Source organism: Apostichopus japonicus, chromosome 9 (genome assembly GCF_037975245.1).
Source record: "Apostichopus japonicus isolate 1M-3 chromosome 9, ASM3797524v1, whole genome shotgun sequence".
Taxonomy (NCBI): Eukaryota; Metazoa; Echinodermata; class Holothuroidea; order Aspidochirotida; family Stichopodidae; genus Apostichopus; species Apostichopus japonicus.
In genome coordinates, this window is record NC_092569.1 from 17,697,679 (window position 1) to 17,721,231 (window position 23,553).

Consider the following 23,553-nt stretch of genomic DNA (forward strand, 5'->3'; position numbering starts at 1 on the left):
TTTCATTCCGTAGCCACTGTATTCACTTTACACTACATTGTGGCACGCGACATTACTACATTACTACAATTTCACATTAATTATCTATTGACCAGAAACAATAGGTAGAATTATGGTAAACACGTATTGTTTCTACATTATTAGATGACGATATTTCTAATACGTGCATTACAAAATGGTTCTTAATCCCTACTGTAAGTTGAAAGGAACGACGACAGGTCATCAATTCTTCTATCTGCTGATACCAGAAAGGCGGACTGCTTTAGCTTCACTTCATTTCCAGCGGTCAAACCTGCAAGAACTAAACGACGACAACTCTGCAAGATGACTTTCTTTATCATATTTTACATTATTGGAACTTTCGTCTCAAGTATCCAAGCTTCAGAAGCGGTAAGTTGGCCATTTTCATTACTATAAAATTCCGTTGATGTAGTTTTGTGCAGAATTAACAAAAGGCGATAACTCTTTTCAAATTATACTCCATTCAATCTCTCCCGAATACCGGTAGTACAAGTTAATTTGCAGTAGTACAAAATGTAAATTGTCAAATAATTTTCTTACAAATTCTTTATTTCCAATGTCGCAGTACATAAATTCCCATAATTTTCACTTCCAAGAATAATGATTGTTCTTGCTAACAGTTTTATAAAAAGGTAATGTGAGTTGTTCGGTAAAAGGTCCAGGATCGTTGAAGTAACTCATTTAAGGAATTCACTGCGTAGAGGGTTAAAATCAAAGTGGGTCGGAGAAGAAGACCTTACTTCAGTTCCTGTACCATTTCTGGTTGATTATACCATGCGATTCGATTACATGAAGGCTGCAACCCTATAAACACAAACAAGCTCTAACTTTTACCTTATAAGGTCTCAATTTCAAACAATAAGAAAGAGAAACGTTCATTTATAGTTAGTGTGTCCATTTCACGATCTGATGACCATTAAAAAAATAGCAGAAACCAGGGTAAGTCTACTTGAACTATTTTTGCATCAGAAAAATTATGTAAAATAATGAATTTCAATCTGTCACGTTATGTAACGATCTCTAACTTTAAGGTTAAAAATTAAATATTTGCAATGAACATGTTAACCTTAAATAATATCATGCATACTTGCATTTAAGTTGTAAGTAAACCCACTCTCTAACAAACGATTAGCAATGACAACAAGTTAATGAAAGATAATTGTAAATGATTTTACATGTGTTCCTTAGTTGCATATAACACCAGTTCATATCGTTTCCATATTGTGTAACTTACTATTCGTATAATAAAGGCCAACTTTAAGAGTTCAGAACCCACCCCCCCCCCCCCACAATTTCTTTTAATTCTACCAATATATTGTTTTCTTGTTTAGTGTGGCTTGTTTCTGATACACACACACACATATATATATATATATATATACATATATATATATATATATATATATATATATATGTATTATATATAACCACTAAATAAATATTAAAGGGTTATTCCGTCGGCCGACTATGAGCCATATATATGGAGAAGGAAATCGTCTACACTATTTGAAAACCCGATCTCAATATTGTATTTCCAGCTCAATGTATCGTTGATTAAAGGGAAGCTATTTTGACGGGCTAAAGCTCGGTTTTCCCCTTGGAGTTGATCACAGTCGGTAGCCTGCAATTTTATTAACGACAAATGTTCTTTAATCGCTTAAGGTATTTCCATGCACCGTCTCCCTTTCGAGAAAAATTCAAAGAGTACTTAGCCATTCGTTGATCTGCTTATGAAAATAAAACATTGGTTGGGTGGAAAACTATAAGTCGTCGAAACAAAACCCGTTAACATTCGTTACTCTTTTGCGACTGAATTTAAAACAAAAAGCATGCATATAATCAATAGCTACGTGATCAATCTATAGTGCAGTTTTCCTCTACTTGTTTTAATTACAGAGAAATGGAGATGTTGATGGATTTTCTACAAGGAATAGAAGAAATACTGATTCAGGTATAAAGGAATATTTTTTATCCAAACATGATGATTTAGGAGAGAATTCATGACTGAGGAAAATTCATGAGAAAGAATTGCTGAGGAATGGACTACAATTGTAGCTCATGCTTAGTAGTACTTGTCTGTATATAGTTAACATAGACTATAAGGATGAGTTTGAACAGACATTTCTGTAACATGATAGTTTGACATTTTTGACCGTACCTAAAAATAATAATTATTTAGAAACTAAATATGCCATGAAAAATAAGTATTTGCAATTTTCATATAGCATAGGTCGTCTTATGGGGGAATTAAGATGTTCATATTTTATTGTCCAATGCTTCTTTTTCTTATTCGCAGATGCGTCATATTACTTCTATCAGCAACCTGACTACCCTCGAGATTGTAAGGAAGTCTTTGAACAATGTGACGGGGAATCTTCAGACGGGGTCTACCTCATACAACCAGACTCATATATGGAACCATTTGCTGTATATTGTAACAACACTGTAGATGGCGGAGGCTGGCTGGTATTTACTTTTTTATTTTCATCTGTTTTCTCGTTTTATATCTAGAAGATAAATCAAGATGTAGATGGAAAAGACTGACTGGTAACTTAGTTTATGTGTAACATAATATTTCTCTTGCATTATCAGTAGATTAGATGGATACAAAATACAGCCATAGGTATATTTATCCCTTATATTTAGTATAGACATTGCCTAGGACAGTGAAAATGCTTTATCTTTTAGCTTAAGTTTAACAAGAATAGTTTGTTTCTCCTTTTTGTTTGATTAGTAACTCAAGCATAACGACCACTGCACTCAGTCAATTTAACCAGCTTATTAGATAATTTTGATAAATGTGTACTTTTTTATGTGTACTACTTTAATTCATTCGATGCTAATAACTTATAACAACGTTGTTTATAAGCTACTATATCAATCGATCTCAAATCTTAAACTAATTGTTCAAATCTTGTACAAGGTTTGCTTGCATGCAATGTGACTACTACTGACGGATGATAATATTGAAGAAAAAAAACACAAATGTGGAGCATCGAATATATTAATTAATTATATACTAATAAATGCTCATGTCGTGTTAAACGCAATTAGGATGGTCTGTTAATCTGTGTACTTGCAACCTTTATGTATGTAACGTATGGCATTTGCTACATTTGTTAAATGGTAATTGAAGCAAAACAAAAATCAAATCAACTGCTCTGAACAAAGTTACTTGTTATTTATTTACTTGATGATGATCAAAACTCGTTTTTATTGTTTTTAGCCATTACAGCACAGAACACTTTAATAGGCTGAGGTATGACAGCGCTTGTGTCCTTGAAGAATCACCACTTATCGGATCCCTTTTTAGGCAATAACTTATTTGTTCTTTAAATAACCAAACATTCATTCTTTCGCAGTCAGTTTTGCCTACGCAAAAAATAATTTTTGATAAAATGTGAAACATAACATCTTTCATACTAAACATAACTCATATATGAATTATATTTTAAAGATTATTCAACGCCGATTCGATGCAGGAGTTGATTTTAATCGAGATTGGATGGAATACAAACAAGGGTTTGGGTTTCTACATCGAGAATTCTGGCTCGGTAACGAAAAACTGGCCTACATTACAAATCAAAAGGACTATGAACTACGAATTGACTTTGTTTCCAGGAGCGATGATCATCCTTACTTTGCAAAGTACAATCTTTTCCGTGTCAGTGATGAAAGTACCAAATACAAGTTGGTGGGTCTGGGAGAATACGATTCTTCAAGTACAGTAGGTTCGTATACATTTGGAATCTTAGTTGGTTTGCTTGCCACTAGATGAGAAACTTTAACTACGGTATATTTGACTGACTGCAAAGCATTTAATCTCTTTTGTGATATTTGCGTTACAGCATTCCTGCGATTCCATCGTCCAATTCAATGGCAGGATTTCTTCACATATAATCAGTTAGATTTCAATTGGTTATAAAAAAAAAAATGGCACTGCCTTTTTCAGTTCTGTTGCTACCTCATTTTGCGAACAGAAATCACATTTTACAGATGACATATTGCAATGGTTCGGGAAGACATTTTCTTCAATCTGGCTCACAATTTTCACATTTTGAGATTCTCAATTTTGTTACTTATAATGCAACATTTCAGTTGTTTGTCTAAAGAAACCTTTGTAATGTCTCTGCCATCCATATATTCTTCAGACTTATCATTTACACTCTTTGACCTATACATGACTCTTAATCATGATTCTTTAAGCTGTTATCGTTGTAGATGCTCCTTAACATAATTATGTTGACATGAGTTATGAAACCGTCATAGCTGCATATGCTTTCGTATAGCAACATTCATGAACTGAAAAATTATCGTAATACACCATTCAATTCTCAACATGTTTATTGATGATGTCATCGCGGTATATGCTTCTAAGATATATATATATATATATATATATATATATATATATATATATATATATATATATATATATATGAAAATCGTAATGAGTTGGAAAATCAAGAACAGTGAAAAAACTTTCAGCCTCCACCGGGATTCGAACCATTACAAAGGTGTATTACGATATATATATATATATATATATATAGTTAATGAGTTAACTTCATATCAATAACCATAACATAAAGTCTAAATAAGTCAAAGAGTTTTGATTGCATACACAAAACATTCCATATCGACCTTTAAAAAAAAAAGACTTAAGTTACATTAAACTGGCAATTAGAGGTAGTAGTTATAAAACACTAAACGCTTTGAGGAAAGCATGAAGCGAAGAACGTTACAGGCATCGGCTTGGTCGCTTCTATCCTAAAAACTACCAGTCCTTCTCAAATTGATTTGACGTATGGAGTTTTGCGTTGCTCCTTTTCGATAAGTTAATAAACAGGTGAATGTCTATGCTATTGATATACAGAATAATGATACGACTCCCCCCCATTCGCACCATTTCATGATAATTCTTAAAATAATCGATTATATGAGTTCGGAAACTATTTTCAAAGCGGGAACTCGAATTAGTAACTAATTGTTCTAGGCATATACGTAAACAAGATTACATGAGACAGCCTACTGTTTCATTCGATTAAGGGCACATTGTAACTTATTATAATACCTTCTCCGTTGAACTGTCCATTGGATGTAATGATACATTTTCTTTTTGCTTTGGAATAAGTTACCATATCACAAAGAATAAAAAACGATAAGAACTTCAACGGTCGCATTAAACTCTAAACTAAGTAAATGTATTACAGACCTTCTATCGTGGCATGCTGCTGTTATCAAGCTCAGGTCATTTTAATAACTTTTCGTTATTTTTTCCTTGCTATTGCTAGGTTATGATGCCATGGATGCTCATAGAGGACAGCCATTTTCTACGAAAGATCGGGATAACGAAGCCCACTCTTCCTATCACTGTGGCAGGAGTCATGCTAATGGATGGTGGTTCAATGGCAGAAATGTGAACGGTCGGAACTGTTATCATACAATGCCCAACTACCCTTGGAGTTCTTATGGTCCTTATTATCTCAACTTCCCCGGTGGTAATCATAACATACAGTACATAGAGATGAAGATACGTCCACTGTAGGACAAAAAGAACATGGAACCGTTCACACCGCAAAATCAACTGATTTCACTTACTGTCACATACAAAGCTGGTGACGGAACTTTTTCAGACATTTCTCTTGCGATCAAAATCAGAATATGCATGTATATAAAATCTTGACAATTTCTGTTGCAATTTTAAAGCAACGCTGATCCACGTTTAGTCAACACTAACCAAGTTGTGATAGTGATGGTATATTTATGATATGCTTACATAACAGGGAATGAAGGACATTACAATCATGAAATGATAAATGTCTATTGCTACTCCGATTGTAATATTCACGAATCTGGTGAGAAATAACAATAAAGTTGAACTGAACTGAGCTGTAAAATAACCAGCTACTTTAATACGTGACTATCAATACATGATTCTTGTTTTGCTTCAATATTAGAAAGGCATGTTTGTTATACTACTTTTATATATTTGGTACTGAAAATGGTCAAGTAACATGGACGTTATTGCTGTCCTGGAGTGCAAAATGTTGAGTTAATAACAAGCGTATACATTAAAAGCGTCAGAAAACTTCTATGACTCGTATATTTTAAAGTTTCCATAAAAAGTACTACTTTGCAATACAGTTGGATTAAGAAATATCCAATTTGTAATAAATCCAGACCCCATTTTAAAGGACACATCTTCAAGGAATCTAATATATTTTAGCACATAGCGTTGTCCAAAGATTGCCTCATCGACTTCCTAAATGTACAGCAACATTTTAGGGAGCAGCTTTGACAATGTTCGTATAATATTACAATAACAGTTCTTTTACTGCCTTTCCGTTTGAAAAATATCCTGACCCATTCCCAAGGCGATATACAGTATGGTTGTACTTCCTCTCCTACCCCTGCTGTCTTCATTGCCCTCCCACAATATGGGCCACCATCATGTAAAATAAAATATCACATAAGTTAGAAAACAACCACCCCCCCACCCATAAGTTCTGGCTAGGGCTCTATGTAGGTCATGGATTGTCAGTTTTGTAATGCATGAAAAGGACTAAATGAGAGAAGGTACAGCTGACCGCTGTTGAAAGTGGGAAAGTACCACTGACCGCTGTTGAAAGTGGAGAGGTACAGCTGACCGCTGTTGAAAGTGGGAAGGTACAGCTGACCGCTGTTGAAAGCGGGAACTCGTAGAAATAAAGGAGAGGGATATGAGGTAGTAAGGCTGCAGTGCTGAGTTAAGTTTTTACTTGAATATTAACATAAGTAACGTGGGTCTTGGGGGGTATTATAGATGAGGGCTCAAGCAGATCAAAGTGAAACGCTTCACTACGTAATGATTATAATTGGAGCTATTTCATTACATCTAATAAGTTATTTTTAAACTCTGGAAATGGGCGCAAAAACCAAGGCTGTATAGTATGTTGGATTATTCTCATTTTTCAGCAATTCGAGTCTCGATGCACATGGTCAAGATTAAATTACATGATTTGGTTCCAAGTTGTCTTATCATATTTACGGCCTGTTGTTAAAGGTATCTGGCTGCAATAAACTAAATCATATATTTAGCACAATGAAAAATGTTGTCATGAAGAAGTTACCTAAGAAGACCAATGACAACAACGCCCATTGTAGATTCCATTACCACCACAATTACATCTTACCTCGGGAAGAATCTTACTCTTAAATGAGTGTAGTAAACCAAAACAGAATAAATTCCAATTAGTCACAAATGTTGCACACGTTATACTTCACTGCTCCACCACCCAAACTAACATTATCGTTTGTTTATTTTTTATACTGGTACGTACTACCCTAATGATTCAATCACATTGGCTACTTCTCATTTAAAGTATTTTATGAGGCGAATATACCCTATATGTACGACCGCGCATTACTTCGTGGATAGGAACATTATTAGTTGATCTCTGGAAAGTTATATTAAAACAGAAATTCTTGCCCTTAATATCCGGATCTAGTTTTACGAATCTAATGACATGGAACTCATTACATGGGGAAGGTGAGGTAAACTGCATATACTGCTGATTAATTTCCCTCAACACCAGTGACATTGGGGAAGGACTAAACCCATTACCAGAGTCCGTCGATTCGAGGCTGGTGGATCTTCGATGCTTCGGTAACAAAGAACCTTTCACAATGTGTTTCCTTTTTATTGTGAGTGGTTTCTAAGTCAAAAGATTCATTCTTCCATGAGCTATCGTTGTGGAAAGAGCTGAGCTCAAAATGAAGTTGATCGTGCTATTATCTGTAACCGCTGTAGTTTTCCACGACTTTCAAGCGATAGCAACTGACGAAGCGGTAAGTTCATTTTCCTTAATTTGTAGCTTTTCTGATAATATCAAAGTAATCTCTAGTGTAATTTGAAAAATTAAAAATACTGCAGCCTTGATATGAATTGCTCGAAATAACTAAACACCTATAAGTGAAATAAATATCTTTCGAAGATAAAGCTAATTCAAACAGCTGTGTATAAAGTGACGATTACTCTTTGCTTTGTGTTTTAATAATTGTATCATCATGTTCAAATCTTAATTAAGTTAAACATATTTTTACCGCTCAATCAAAAATGTTATTTGGTTGCAACGATTTAATCAAATCGAGAAACGTGTGTGCCTCGCAAATCCCATGTAATGCTATATGGTTCCATTTTTTTCATAATAACGTATTCCATAGTTCCTGGTATGAGTTTGTAAGGTTAAAGTGACAAGAGTTTTTTTCCTATATATAAAGATATATGTACTAACAAATTTCCCTTAAAAATAAAGAAGTGTGCTGACCGAACTACAAGAAACTGGCAAGTTAAATTTGAACTGTAGCTTAAAGAAGGGGGAAACTGTGTTTCTGCCTTGTTTTCCTGGATTAAATTGAACATTGTAATATTCATAACATATACTTTTTACAAGGTACAAGAATATTGGTCATTTGATTACACAGTTATTTATATTTCGAAATACTTTTATAATTCACGACGAGTCATGTTATCTTTAATAGCGTTATAAACCCATTCACACTCTCGATTTATTATAAATGGACATGCAGGAACTGTGGGAACTGCCCGCATTGGTTTGGCTAAGAAGCCTTTTTAGGGTAAAAGTACATTATTATATGATTGTTCTTATATTTATTATTTCTTGCCTTGAGGAGTTTACATTTTCCACAAACCTATCTTAAATACTACTCTCAATTATTAGTAAATATAGTAAAGATAGTTAATATTCTTTAAGTAATATTTAAGAAAAACAAGGCATCTAAGCTTTTTTTATTTTATGTAGTATTACTAAGCACTCGCAACAACAAACTTGGTTTTCTTCGATATTACATTTCGCTGTTTGAAATGGGCTTTAGCAAGGCACGAGTATTCTACGTTGTATTGTGAATTTTATTACGTTAACAGCATTGGCTAAAGCTGGTTCCCATTGATATAGTTAACATCGAACATTTACATGCAATTATTTATTTGATGTTACAACCCAAATACAGGAATTGTTTTTCATTTATAACTGACTCTGACATCTTCAAATATAATACATTTCATTTCGCAAAATGTAAACGACAACGTTACATATATCTATATAATGGTGTCATCGACGACCTAACATATTTATATTGCATGTTCTTCACACCTTTGAATTTCTAATATGGACTCTTGAAATATCATTGTTTGTATATTAGTTAGCCGCTTACCTACTAAGTATACAGAGCAGTACCGTTTTAATTGAAGCTTATCATGATTTGCAAATAAGAATCTTCAGTACTGTGGATTCTTAACTTACTGAGTTACATGAAAATTTTATTGCATCAAATATACGCCACTAATGAATCGAGTGTACCGGGAAAAACGTTCAATATATTTTTATATAATGAAACGCGATAATGAAATATGGGATTTTTTTCTAGCCAAAAAAAAATCATCTTGCAAACTTGTCGGACGTCATGTGGACTTGACTGAGAAACCACTGACAATATTTCTTGAGGTATGATTGAATGAGAGCACTCATGTTATTTTACCTGAAGCTGCTGGTTACCGAATATTCATTATATTATTAACGAAAGTTCTGATTGGACAATAATGAAAGCCGGTACTTTTGAATTCATTTCGCTTGAGTTTTATAGACACCTGTGATTGCAGGATATTTATCTATTGATTTAATTGTTATTACTTAAAATATTAATATAGTGTGCGAAATACTAGGATGAAGTTAAAAGTAACTCCTCTTTATAAAAGACCTCACTTTTATATTACATACAATGTATATCAATGAATTATTAGTTTTTGTATGTTTTTTGTCAAAAACTAAACATACATGCTTACAGCTTGTTTTGACAGTAATGGCTGTAAAAGACCATCACTGTCATGTAGTTACTGTGACGTTTGACTATCTTATTCATGCCATAGCCAGCCGCACACTACATGTCCATATAATTATGTAGGTAAACCTATATTATTCATAAACAAAAATATATAATTGGTTGATATCATTCAATTGTACAGGTCACGCAAGCAGATAATGAACAAAATGAGGTGTTACTCAAGCAGACCAGAAGTTCAGACGAAGGTATGAATTACAACACAATATAACGAGCTTCATCATGGTCTCTAAAATTTCGAATGTTTAATTATTCAGATTTCAAACTTTATTATGTAGCCTATACAGTACATTTCCACTTTTCTTTTGAAAATACGAAGCAACCTTAGCTATCTCCTATAACGCATACATGCCTAACGATCTGCACCAGAAATACACATTCGTACGAGAGAGTTTTATTTTCTGGCCAGTATCCAAAGTGGTTTTCACTTGTTGTATAACAAATTGGCGCAGTTTGTAGATGATTACATCTGACAGTTCAGACGACAACAAATATGATACCTGCGGTGCGTCACCTAACCACAAGGGGAGTAGGGGAGGGGAAGGTTTTTGTGGCCAGTGGCGTAGAATCCGTTTAAATGTGGCTGGGTGGGTGCAATTGGGGATTTCCCAAACGAAATCTAAGTTTTGAAGATTCAACCTTTGGTTCCATTGAATTTTTTTATAACATATTGTTATTTCGAAACTTTGCACATTTTAGCAATTTTGTCTCAGTCAAAATTTTGACAATTTTCTGGAAATGTAATATTTTTCTATCAAAGTTCCATATCTATAATCGAAATTTGTTTTATTTTACTTCAGCAATTTCTTTTTTATTTGTTTTTGTTCTCGAAAGTCCGTACACATTTTCGAAAGTTAAGTGTCGACCGTTATATAAAATTCAACTTTTTATCTCATACTTTTAAATTTTCAACACATCAAATTTTGTTGATTATAAAAAAATATATATGAAAAGAAATGCCTAGAACAAGGCTGAGGGTGCTATGAATTTTATTTTATGGAGATGCAGGTTATTTAAAACACTTTAAACGAATCGAAAGAAAATGAAATACCGTCTAACTGATCCTCCATTAAAGTTGCCGGATGGCAATGGTGACAATGAAAGGCATATTGTTCAACCCCTCCCAGCCCCAGCCCCCCCCCCTCGTTAAAAAAATACTTGGGAAATATATTTACATTTATATATATATATATATATATATATATATATATATATATATATATATATATATATATAACTACTGATGGCTATTGATAAACAGTAGATAATTGTGACTAGCAAGCAGGCAAATCTGAATGATATTAAGAGCCCGTTTAGACGCAAAACACATAAAGAAAAGGAATGTTGCTTTTGTTTAATTCCGTATAATTAACAACGCATTTAACCTATCCTTTTTCCTCTTAAACACAGATTCACCCTATTTCTTCTACCAAAAGCCAGAATACCCCAAGGACTGTCACGAAGTCTTCCAAAAATGTGTGGACGATTCTTCCAATGGTGTTCACTTTATACAACCAGATGGATATCCGGAACCATTTGAAGTTTATTGTAACAATACTGTAGACTCGGGGAATTGGATAGTAAGTAAAATGTCGTTCTGGTCAGTTAACTCGGGAAGTTGTTGGGAATACCTTCCTACATAACGTACATCGAAGATGATTGTTAGATTGCAGCATTTTGTTAATGTATCCCCCACTGAGACGATAGAGATTTAGAGAGAGAGATAGATAGAGAGAGGTGGAGAGAGAGGTTGAATTTGCTCCTTTGGTTCCTTTCTATAATTTTTCCGGATATGTTTTATAATACCATCATAAGTCGCATTGGCACTAACGTTTATTGAACTTTATTGCATATTAATTGCTTCGGTTTTTAACTAATCGGTCCTTGGAAATCAAAGACCGTCACGTATTATTTCTTCGTTTTTTATCAAGGGTATTTTACATTGTTTAGCAAGTATGTTGTATGTTCAAGCGATCTTAGGCAATTACAATTATAGAAATTACATCAAAAATCTAATTATGCAAACGAATATTATTGGTGCAACCGTGCATGCGCTTGCAACCGTACATGCGATTTTAAATATATGATTACGGTCACATTATTTTTTTTCATATTCAAGGTTTTGCAACGTCGTTTAGATGGCGGTGTCGACTTCAATCGAGACTGGAACGACTACAAACAAGGCTTTGGTTTTTTACATCGCGAATTTTGGCTGGGTAACGAGAAGCTTAGTTACATCACCAATCAAAGAGACCATGAGCTCCGAATAGATTTTGTGTCCAAGACAGGAGATCCATACTTTGCAAAGTACAACTTATTTCGACTAAGTGACGAACAGTCAATGTACCGACTTATTGGGCTTGGTGACTATGATGCGTTCAGTACAGTAGGTGGGTTAATAATACATATACATATATATATATATATATATATATATATATATATATATATATATATATATATATATATATATATATATATATATATATATATACGTAATAGCGACATATCTTTGACTAAATAGCTTTGACTTCCGAATAAATAAACAAACTCAGGATGTGGATCAATTCCTGTCTTAACGAGGAAGCTTCTTAATATGTACACATTTTGTATTTTGAAACATTGCATAGTGACTTACATTAATACTCACAATATAACCACTGTAAATTTATGATGTAGACTGCATGATAGAATGAATACAGAAGGTTTAGCTTAAACATTAGTAAATTAGAATAACACAAACACCCCTCTTATTCCGTTCCTTGCCAAGATAATCGAGCTTATTGCACAATACACTCAACCTAATTAACGTAATGACAACAATATGTTATAACCCGAATTAAGGAAACGATCCATGTAATACCCGGGAACTGGGAAATGTGGTTCGTGCTGCGGGCGGTTCTCGATCTCCCTATCCCATACAGCTCCGTTGGTTTCACATTCTCTCCCTGTTACATATGTCTTTACATCTCAAGAGATCAAACACCTTGTGATCATTATCATCCGTCATTTGTTTTCATGTAGTTTTACGTTATATATGATTATCTTTAGCCGAGTCACAAGAAAAGGGTATATTTTGCTTCTGTTTTAATTGATGTAATGAAAAATTTTACATGAGTTATATTATTTGATTCCCATTTTTCTCGCACATCACTAAGAAAACTACGACTAGAGAATTTTTTTTTTACATTTGAGTTGATCCTTCTTCACAGGTCACGATGCCTTCAGATACAACAGAGGAATGCCATTCTCTACTAGAGATCGTGACAATGACCGTCATTCTTCATCTCACTGTGCTGATCTTCATAGGAATGGTTGGTGGTTTGATTCTTGCTCTTGGGCCTACCCCAATTTACCTTGGGGTGATTCACCATACTGGCTGCATTTCCCAGGTGGAAACAATAACATTCGTTACATAGATATGAAGATACGACCATTGCTGTAAAAGGTAAAAGGATCGAAAACAGCGGCTGGTGAAGTGAACTGACAGTGCGATGAACACGTTCTTGACTTTTAAAAAAAGATTGAACACAGGTTTACACAGAATTAACACAGAAAAAAAATTACTCAGTTAGTTGTGCTGAGATTTGTTTACTGAGCATGGAATTTGTTTTGTTAAATACCTTAAGCCACCGTTCCCCTCAGTACTTCTTCTCTCAGTTAAGTTTGTTTAATGTAATATTATGTGTTATATCAACCCCATTCTAATAATAAATAATACCGAAAATACGTGCTAGTTACAATTCCTTTCTCGCTTACGTTTAGGTGACATTTGAAACCTGATGACCATAAAGCACGAATTCAAAAGTGTAGAAGTTGCACAAATCTGTCTTCTTTCAACTAGTTACATGGGTTTGGGTAGAGAAAGGAAAGCTAAGACCTCAGTTTTAAAAGGAAAACAAATCATGTCTTGTATGTGAGTATCAGTAAATTCAACATTTGGTCTACATAAAAATAATTTGTAAGATAATTCTTTGAATTTCTAAAATCTGAAAACAGAATTTTTCTCTTCAAAAACTCAATATTTGTCATATATTTCTCAAATATTGCATTGATACAGCTAACAATATAATTGCACCAGATTATTGCTTGTTTCTCATTTAAAAACAAATACAGATTGAGATTATCATGTGGACTAGAGCGCTTAGGTCATTAGAAATTCCTTACGTTCCGTTAGGCTATGTTCCGTTTGTGGTTTGGTTGAAATTATGGAAATCAAAGAGGGAATCCATAAATCGATAATGTCATATGATATCCCCAATAATATTAAATATAATTTCGAAGGATCATTTCATATTATCATGTAACTTTCTAATCTAATAAACGAATAAAGTTGAATGTTACTTCGTTTTTTGTTTTGTTTTCTGGTCACATTTAATTTTTATGAGGTCTATAACGCATAATCAAAATGCCATTCAAGAGAGTAAAATATATTAGATAAGCATTTATTTTATATCCTGGTCAACCATAATCAAGAAAACAAGCAGAGACACCACTTCACCTGTAACATTCATCACGGTGACCGAACATCCAGCAGATCAACCTCACACATGTTAGACTTAGACAATTATTATCGGTTACAACTTTTGAAGACCATGTTTTATTCGTTGTTTGTCAGGCACCGCCCAGTGGCGGTTACAAACACCCCCCCCCCTCACACTGGCACCCTTATTGGCACCTACAGAAAGACGAGGACCGGCAAATTTTCTTAATATTATACATATTTTACTCTTAAATCGATGAATTTTCGCTGCGTGAGAGTTGTATCATGGTCGAAGCTCCTCACCTTTTGCGTTGCTCTATCCAAATAACGCTACATCACAATCAGTATTGCAAAATGGCATTTTATTCGGTCTGATCTGTTTTACTAAGTTTTGTCCTATTGGAATTGATTCAAAAACATTACAAATTTTGTCTGTATTAAAGGATACATGTTTTACTACAATAACAGCATGACTTGTAAACCGAAGAGTTCGGCTGAGCGAATGAGTAGGTTATGTGTTTATGGAATGAACGGGAGCTGACCGGTCTGTGAGGCGAGCAGCTACGTATATACGTACATCTATCTGGTAACCCTTTCTGTATAGGAAACACGTGTTGACCAATTCTCTAAGAACGTGACAATTCTGATATTTTCATTTTAATTTAACAAAGGGTTTCCCTGCTGAATAATTTAATAATAAGATCATATGTTGTTCATGTTTTATTTATTCCAAAATATGTTTAACCTTGTTGCACAAATCATGTTGGGTTTTTTTGGGATTCTTCGTTAAAAACAATGGCAATTTCTAGTACATGAACATACTTAAGAAAAAGGATCCATCTAATCCCTCTTCTGAGAGCAAAAATGTATCAAAGGGAAGGAGGCAAACCCTTCCCATTAAAACCCTCCCCAAGGACGGCCATTCAGTTAAATAATGAAATTGATAGCAAACGTTCCATATATGCCCACTTCTCAGAGCAAACATGTCTCAGAGGGGTAGAGGCACATCCTCTCCATTAGAACCCCCCCCCCTTCCCCAGGACGGCCATTCAGTTGCGCCCGTATTGAAATTCCTGGATACGCCACTCGCCGCTTGTGTGTTCACAAAGCCATTCCACGTAAGATAGCTTGAAACCACGCAACTAGTTACTGTTATGAATTCAGTTGTTGAACTCCCGAAACTTCACGAACTTGCTTAGCCCTATTATCAGTTCATCTTCAAATAGCATTGTCTTCATATAAAGGAATTGCTTAGATGAATTTACCTGACCATTTTCATATGCCGGACAAGGTGAGTTTAGGTTGCAAAGATTTAAAAGTAGTTTACAGAGAGGGTTCAGAGGTTTGTGATTAGGTTGATTTTATTAAAGAACAGTAGGCATATATCACTGATGCTGGCATAAGCTGTACCCGAGAGGTTGATATGTAGCAGTAAATTGTACAATGCATGGATGGAGGACTATATGGACACTTTGATGCAAGGAGATTCATTACTTACATTATTTATTCAATATTCACAAACTTAGATGAAATAAGGAAAATGGGCAAAGTGATTCAGATAATTTTCAAATTGGCGAGATCACACTAACAAGACAAAGTGCCAAAAATGGACAATGGAGGAAATATTTTAATTTGCGCGTTATTAACAATAATTTCATAATTGGCGCTCGATCTCCCGAAACAGAACCAATTTGGGAAATCTCAAGAACATTTGACTGTGATTTTTTTTTTTTTTTTAAAGTTTGAATGAACATTGATTAGTGAGGTTGATAAATCACAAGTTATCCGAGTTAAGTGTCTGAAAGCGTTGTTAAATTACTGAGCTTACACATTTAGAAAGCTGTTTTATAGTGAGAAGACATATTCACAAGAAGCATAACTATGTCCAATCATATGAGGATTGTTTTTTCTTCTGTCTTTTAATGCACTGATGCCTTGTCAACTTGGAATTAGAGTAGTTTAAAAAACTAGTTGTATATAATACCGGTAAATTGAATTATATTAGATCCATATGTTGCAAGCACTTTTTGAATTAATCTTATCACAATGTTTTTTTTATGATATCTATTTAAAAGATTCTTGTCTCTTCACTAACATGATAAGGCACTTTTACACAATATAGCACAATAAGGCACAATATTTTTCAAATAAGGACATGGTGTTTCAAAGCTCAATATCGGAAACCACATAACTGGTGACACTGGTCAATTCAAGCCAATGGAAATTAATTTACATCATGATTGGGTTAATTCTATTCAAACTGTTCACATATCCCTCTGCAATAGAAGCCTTTCATCATAAAGAGTCCTGTTGATTGGGCTAGAAAGGGATATATCCTTAGATAGACACTGAACGCTCACAAATATAATACATAACATATTATTCGTGTACGGTTGTCTATAAAATATGACAACGTTGAAGGCGTTAAAGTTTCCTGCTATAATCTACAATCTTTAGAAAATGAGGTCAATGGTACAAAATGGATCTTCTCCACTACGGTTGTTAGGAAGCCATGTATATATTAATAAACATGTCACTCAAGGGTTAACTTCTATCGACAAGATTTACGATAATAGTTTCATTTCATCTTGAGCTGTTACCCTGAAAGCATCTATAGTAACCAGGACACCTTAGGAAGATGAAAATGATTTTCTTTCTTGTTATTGCCGCCTTAGTGGCAGGTACTCAAGTTTCAGCGAATGACATGGTAAGTCTTTTCACTTAAAATACATTTCTTTTAACGTAAAGTCTTTTCAAATTTTACTGCCACCATACATTTTGCACTTTCAGATCGTTCAAAAGAAGCTCACGAAAACTAAGTTAAAAGCTGGTCAAGATAAATAAAATCAGCTTAATTTCAAGCAATTAAATGCCTTTCCTTCGAAATCTTTTTTCATTAATTTTATTTGTGTTCGTCATAAAGATGAAACTCTGCCATTTTCTCTCTTTCTTTAAAACATAATGGGTCACTTCTAAGAAAGTTAGCCAAATTTAGGTATACATATTTAGTCATGTCATTAATAGAGGTGCACCTAAACAAGAGACTTAAAGAATAGCTGAGGGAAATACCATTAAAAACAAATACAATTATAAGCTTATAAAGCTATAATTTTTGAGAAATCATACAAAAACACAAGTTAACATTTTCATTAATTTCACCACGCATAATATTTACAAAAATCTCAACTCGTAAGTAATTGTATACTATTAAGTAAAAAATCAATCAAATCGTATCATGCTAATATCATCATTTCAGAATTCAATATTGTCCATTTCTCGAATGATAAACAAGTTAACAGGCTAGAAGCAATTTCTCAATCTTAATTTTACAATTGCTGCTACTTTGAAATTTCCCAAATGATGATGTCCATAAGATATCTGATTTCATACATGCCAGCTATTCATATTTCATTCGTTAGCAACATACACGGTGATTCTCGGCAAAAAGTGCATGGTTATTGGTATCATATAGTTCATTGTATACAATAGACTGTGTCTAATAATTTCACCAAAAATGTTATATACGCTAAACAAAGTTAACCGACCGTGAGCGGGAATAAATATAGTTAAGGGCTGCTGTTTCATGCTAAAATCATACAGTTGTTGGAATATGAAAATTTTCCAAATTCAATAGGTCCTATAACCAATTGATATACCTCCATATGTATATTTAATTTCAATTAACATGATATATATATATACATACATATATATATATATAGTTATATATATATATATATATATATATAGATATATATAGTTATATATAGTTATATACTTAAAGAGTAAACATCTATCTCACGTTTTTGTTTATTTAATGCACTATGGAGATACCCTTTAAAGTAATACTGTCTGCCGAAACTTAAGGCGAAAAAATCCGTCCGAATGAAAGTGAAAATATTATTTTGATCACGCTATATTGCTTGGCGCTGAAGGGGGACAATGACTGTACCACTTATTATTTACTGTAGTCTATTTGCAAAGTAATCGTGTTATAATAATTTCTTAAATTAACGAATATTTGACATAAGATTAAATATTTATTTAGCCATAGTGATGTCGGATTCCTCATTGTAAGTTACGAATATCTGACTTGTATCTAGAAACTGATATAGGTATCTGAGTACATTAGCTGACATTCAAATAACTTTTACTTTGCATAATATTTAAAAATAATAATAATACATTTGCATTTTCTGCGTGGTTTAATGTATTTATGTACAATGGTAAAATTCAACGCTAATAAGGCAAAAATAAACACTAAAACAAAAAACTTTATAATTAACCGTGAATTATTACAAAGTATTTCATTTATAGCTTATTTCAAAATATGCAAAATCGTAATGTAGCACAAACATTTAAGAAATGGTTCCTTTTTACCTCAGTACACACATTATACTTTTTGTTTTAAATGTAAAATAATATTACTGTTCTTTTTGTCTAGATGAAATTTGTGTTGCTTTTATTGCGGTACATTATAGGGTAACAGTATATACAAGTAGTTTTGCATATCGTATTCAAACATGTGTTTTCCGCAACATGCTTTATATTTACTGTATAAAGACAATAATAGACTTGTGGGCGTAAACCGGGCTATAGACAGATAATACCTTGTTCTGAGGAATGATTTTCTTTAAGCTTATCTAGGCTCTTCTAAGGTTTGCTCTGCTTTCTATGCCAAATTTTCTTATATCATAGGATATTATTTGCATGTAGACTGGAAAATGTGTCGAGTGGTGCATTGCATATTGATTGGCCGTCGATATTTTAACCAACATTTTTCTTTCGTAAAAATTGTAAAGTTTTCAAGTATATTTTGCAATTTCATGCAAATCGTATTAGCCTTCTATAGGAATTGCAAGCAATCAAAGTAAAACCATAAATACGCAGGCTTGAAAGACATGTCAGCGAGCTGTGATATTCATTTGAATACTTTATTTACCACCAATATAAAATGATCAAACTTCAAGTCTTGTGTTTGAAATTTAATGCGATTTTTTGTTCTTTAACGATATATTTTAGCTATAGGTCACCTTATATATGTAGATAGCTTTATCAAAATTAACAAGCAAATAAATCCGAAGCATTCTCAACGAACCAAAGACTGTTTAACAAATCATTTTATATTTCCTTATAAATGATAATTTTACTCTTTAATTAGTATTTTTCGTTCAAAGTCTTAGTGACTGTTTTTCTTATTGAGATTTTACTCTAAAGAAATATCTTTTACTATTTTCCAGTCAGTTTTTCGGGATTGATTTACTTATTGAAACTATATGAAACACTATTCAATATATCTTGAATTTTCTTCATAACTGTAACTTTGCGGGTGGCATATATAGAAACCAACACTCGAGAATGACACACGGTTCATACCTTGTAACTAGGTTGATAACTGTAAACAGGTATACCCAAGGTACCGAAACTTATGACTATCATCCCATCTGCTCCCGTCCCCACCCATGAAAGAAATGGATTAACACCTGCCAAGGGCTGGGTAGCTCAGATGGTAGAGCACGAAACCTATACCATCCTGAGGTCACCATTTAAATCCCAGTTTTGCTTAAGCTTTCTTCTCCTATTTTTGTTGTTGCAACTGTTGATGGTTATGGAGCGGTTTACCGCTGTTAATTTACTTATACATATTCATACTTAATCATACAGAATTTACAACAAAATCGTGACTCAACGAGAAATAGGAGAAGTTCACACGATGCAGGTAAGAAAACAGTTCAATGTTTCTTTATTTTATTTCATAATGATATGTATTGTTAATGGTTCAATATAGTATGTTACCATCATTGTACCATAGCAAAACGCCAGATTTACCTGGTAAACGTTTACCTTAATATCTAGTATCAATTAATATTCACGTTATTATGCGAATCGGTGCGATGAACCAGCTAAGCACATACGTTATAACTGCGCTTGTAGTTTGGGAAGGATTAAGACGTTATCTAGTTATGTTGTACTTACTATTTTATCCTCAGCAGATGCCTCGTATTTCTTCTACCAACAACCTGACTACCCTCGAGATTGTAAGGAAGTCTTTGAACAATGTGACGGGGAATCTTCTGACGGGGTCTACCTCATACAACCAGACTCATATATGGAACCGTTTGCTGTGTATTGTAACAACACTGTAGATGATGGAGGCTGGATGGTACGTTAATCATTACCAACCCTGCGTTTTCGTTTGATAATGCTTTGCGATAGCGTCTATTCTGAAGGCTTTTAATAATTCATTCATTCAAAAAATGCCGGATGCGTTTTTAATTGAAGTAGATATTTTCTTAATTTTGTATGAAGCTAATGAAACTAAATGACAATAAGCAATAATCGATAAAGTAAAGGGCATTTTGCATTTTTATATTTTGTTTATGATGATATAGAGCAGTTTAATTTGGTTAGATAGGTTTCATCTTAAAAATCCGCAGGAATGATAAAGCTCGCTTCATCCGAATGGATGTAGTTCTGAAACCTTGAGCGATAAATGAGGCATACTTTTGAACCAAGTTAATCGTTGCTTAAAATAGATCAAGCAAGGCCTATGTACATGTGGAGGAATTGTGAAATTTATGAAGAAATTTAAGAAGGGACGTGGACACATTTTCATATAAACGATGAACGTTATTATTTTATTACCTTACTTTTAAAATAACACTCAGGTAATTCAGCGTCGAATGGACGGCGGGGTTGATTTTAATCGAGACTGGAACGACTACAAACAAGGATTTGGGTTTCTACATCGAGAATTCTGGCTCGGTAACGAAAAACTGGCCTACATTACAAATCAAAAGGACTATGAACTACGAATTGACTTTGTTTCCAAGAGCGATGACCCTTACTTTGCAAAGTACAATCTTTTCCGTGTCAGTGATGAAGGTACCAAATACAAGTTGGTTGGTCTCGGTGAATATGATTCTTCAAGTACAGTAGGTAAGTAACCACTACATAATTGACGAGAACAAAAATAAATGGAAATACACAAAGAAAGTTAAATGGATATTACGGTGCTATATAATTGAACACTAACGACTGGGATGACAAAGTTATTCCACGTTACTGGGGGAAACCCCGATCTTCAACGTTCAACTGTTTATAACTTTAGTGCATGGTAACAATGCTGCATTTTCATGATTTTATAATGTTATTTTGCCATATGTAATCCCCCCCCCCCCCCCAACCTCCAAATATATGGAAGGCTGCCTTATACCTATTATTTTTTGGGGCAAAAACAGCCTATAGCTTCATTACCCAAGAAAATAAGGGCTCTATACAGACATCCTTTTTCAACCTCAAATAAAAGTTTAAAAATAGTTTTTCGCACAATTCTGCGTTTATATCTTATTATATAGGCCTAGTGTAACTGTTGCTGTATAGGAAGCTTGCAATATTACGGTTAGATTATAATTCAATAGGAGCAGATATGCAGCGAACTGTATATATTTGAGGGGGGGGGGGGGAAGTTAGCATACTTATATTAGCTTTACACTATGAAATGTTTACGTGCTGCAGCTAAAGATTAGATCAATAGTTGTTTCCACAATGAACACATAAAGAGGCGTTTCGGGCAGTCTTTTTCTCTTGAAATGTTGGTCCATAAAAAACGAGTTAACTATAATAAAACCGAAGATCAGGGTTATCACAATCATTGCATTCAAATAAATTCGTAATACTATCACATAGAAAGAGAGGGCGTGTTCTAAATAACACGGGGTCACATTGTAACCATTGAGTGGTATATGCAATACCAAGTTGAACAGAGGGTGACATCAAACACAATATAAAACAATTGTGAAAAGAAAAAACACGCTAACATACTATAGCCGTGCATCATATATAGACCAGTTTATAACATTAATAAATTTAAAATATAATAAATGTATATGAATTGACAATCAAAACAAATACGGAAACAGGGATAAATACAAATAAATATGTCAAATGAAGAATATTGACTTAAAACACATAATACAAACTACCGAACGGCACAATGTTTATATTTGTAACCACTGGTCGTTCGTCTGTTAAAGTATAATGTTACCTATATAAAATTAACTTATAGTTGTAGAAACTTAAGTATATTAAATTATTATTCGTCGGTATAACAGTATATGCTTAGATATATGCTGAATGTCTCTACGGTCATGAACCAGTGGATTTTTCGTTGTGCTACAATCTTGCACTCCCCCCCCCCCCTTCCCAATGAAACCCAGTGATGAATTCAAAATACTTAATTTTTACGTTTATTCGAGTTCTAATCACAAGTATTCATACCTCAGGGCTCTTGTTCATACTTCATATAAGGTCGGAAATTGGTAATCAGACCGAGATATTATACATTTTGGGGCTTCATCATACCCACATAGGGAGACCGTTGATCAATATACAGAATAAGCGCCAATAATTTGGCCATTTGGCCATTTGCCCATTAATACATATGTTTCTTGGTAATTCCTGCCAGCAACCATCACGGGGTTGCCCCCCTTAAGACAAATCTTCCCCCTCTATCAATAGAATTATTCCCAGTGGATCCCTTCGTCTCACAATTGACTTCTATTATCTCATTCATTACAGGTCAAGATGGCATGGATCCTCACAGAGGGCAGCCATTTTCAACCAGAGATCGAGACAACGACGGCTATTCCTCTTATCACTGTGGCAGTAGTTATTCTAATGGGTGGTGGTTCTTTGGGAGCAATGTCAACGGCTATAATTGTTATAACGCTCTACTGAACTATCCATGGAGTAATCGTCCTCATTGGTACAACTTCCCAGGTGGTAATAACAACATCCAGTACATAGAGATGAAGATTCGTCCCGTTTAAAGCGATCGGAATGTAGCCCTATACCAGATGACGATCTCAGTATGTTATAATGCTGAAAAAAAAAACGAACAGTGATATGTGTAAAATATATGAAGGATAATATACTCCTTTTCCCGGCATCTTGTACTATTATGTCAAACTATAACAAAGAAATGTAATAAAACAGATGTCTGACTTAATCTTCCTTATTACGGAGTTTTTTAATTTGATCGATTTTCCTTTCCTTTTTTTAATTTTGAATAAATGATTAACACATCAACTGCTTTTCTTCGGAATTAGAGGGTACAGAGGACAAAAAAAAAATCAGTATTATAATCA

At 33.8% G+C, this 23,553-nt stretch overlaps 3 protein-coding genes across 4 annotated transcripts; all 3 read left to right on the forward strand.

Annotated features, from left to right (window-relative positions):
• Window positions 1-232: 232 nt before the first annotated feature.
• LOC139974258 (fibrinogen-like protein A) lies at window positions 233-5,937 on the forward strand. The gene is made up of 5 exons (XM_071981267.1): window positions 233-390; window positions 1,918-1,972; window positions 2,318-2,487; window positions 3,479-3,752; window positions 5,316-5,937. The coding sequence occupies exons 1-5, from the start codon at window positions 325-327 to the stop codon at window positions 5,567-5,569; spliced, it is 819 nt and encodes a 272-aa protein (XP_071837368.1). The 5' UTR covers window positions 233-324; the 3' UTR covers window positions 5,570-5,937.
• A 1,113-nt stretch (window positions 5,938-7,050) lies between these two features.
• LOC139974261 (fibrinogen-like protein A) lies at window positions 7,051-14,224 on the forward strand. Its single transcript, XM_071981271.1, has 5 exons — window positions 7,051-7,851; window positions 10,046-10,109; window positions 11,332-11,501; window positions 12,041-12,311; window positions 13,134-14,224. Exons 1-5 carry the CDS (start codon window positions 7,777-7,779, stop codon window positions 13,364-13,366), a joined length of 813 nt encoding a protein of 270 aa, XP_071837372.1. The 5' UTR covers window positions 7,051-7,776; the 3' UTR covers window positions 13,367-14,224.
• A 2,730-nt stretch (window positions 14,225-16,954) lies between these two features.
• LOC139974264 (fibrinogen-like protein A) lies at window positions 16,955-23,414 on the forward strand. 2 transcript variants are annotated; one of them, XM_071981276.1, is made up of 5 exons: window positions 16,955-17,111; window positions 20,069-20,123; window positions 20,395-20,567; window positions 21,073-21,343; window positions 22,985-23,414. In XM_071981276.1, the coding sequence occupies exons 1-5, from the start codon at window positions 17,043-17,045 to the stop codon at window positions 23,233-23,235; spliced, it is 819 nt and encodes a 272-aa protein (XP_071837377.1). In that variant the 5' UTR covers window positions 16,955-17,042; the 3' UTR covers window positions 23,236-23,414. The 2 variants fall into 2 exon arrangements, with proteins under 2 accessions (XP_071837377.1, XP_071837378.1); XM_071981277.1 differs by having other exon boundaries at window positions 20,398-20,567.
• The last annotated feature ends 139 nt before the right edge of the window (window positions 23,415-23,553 follow it).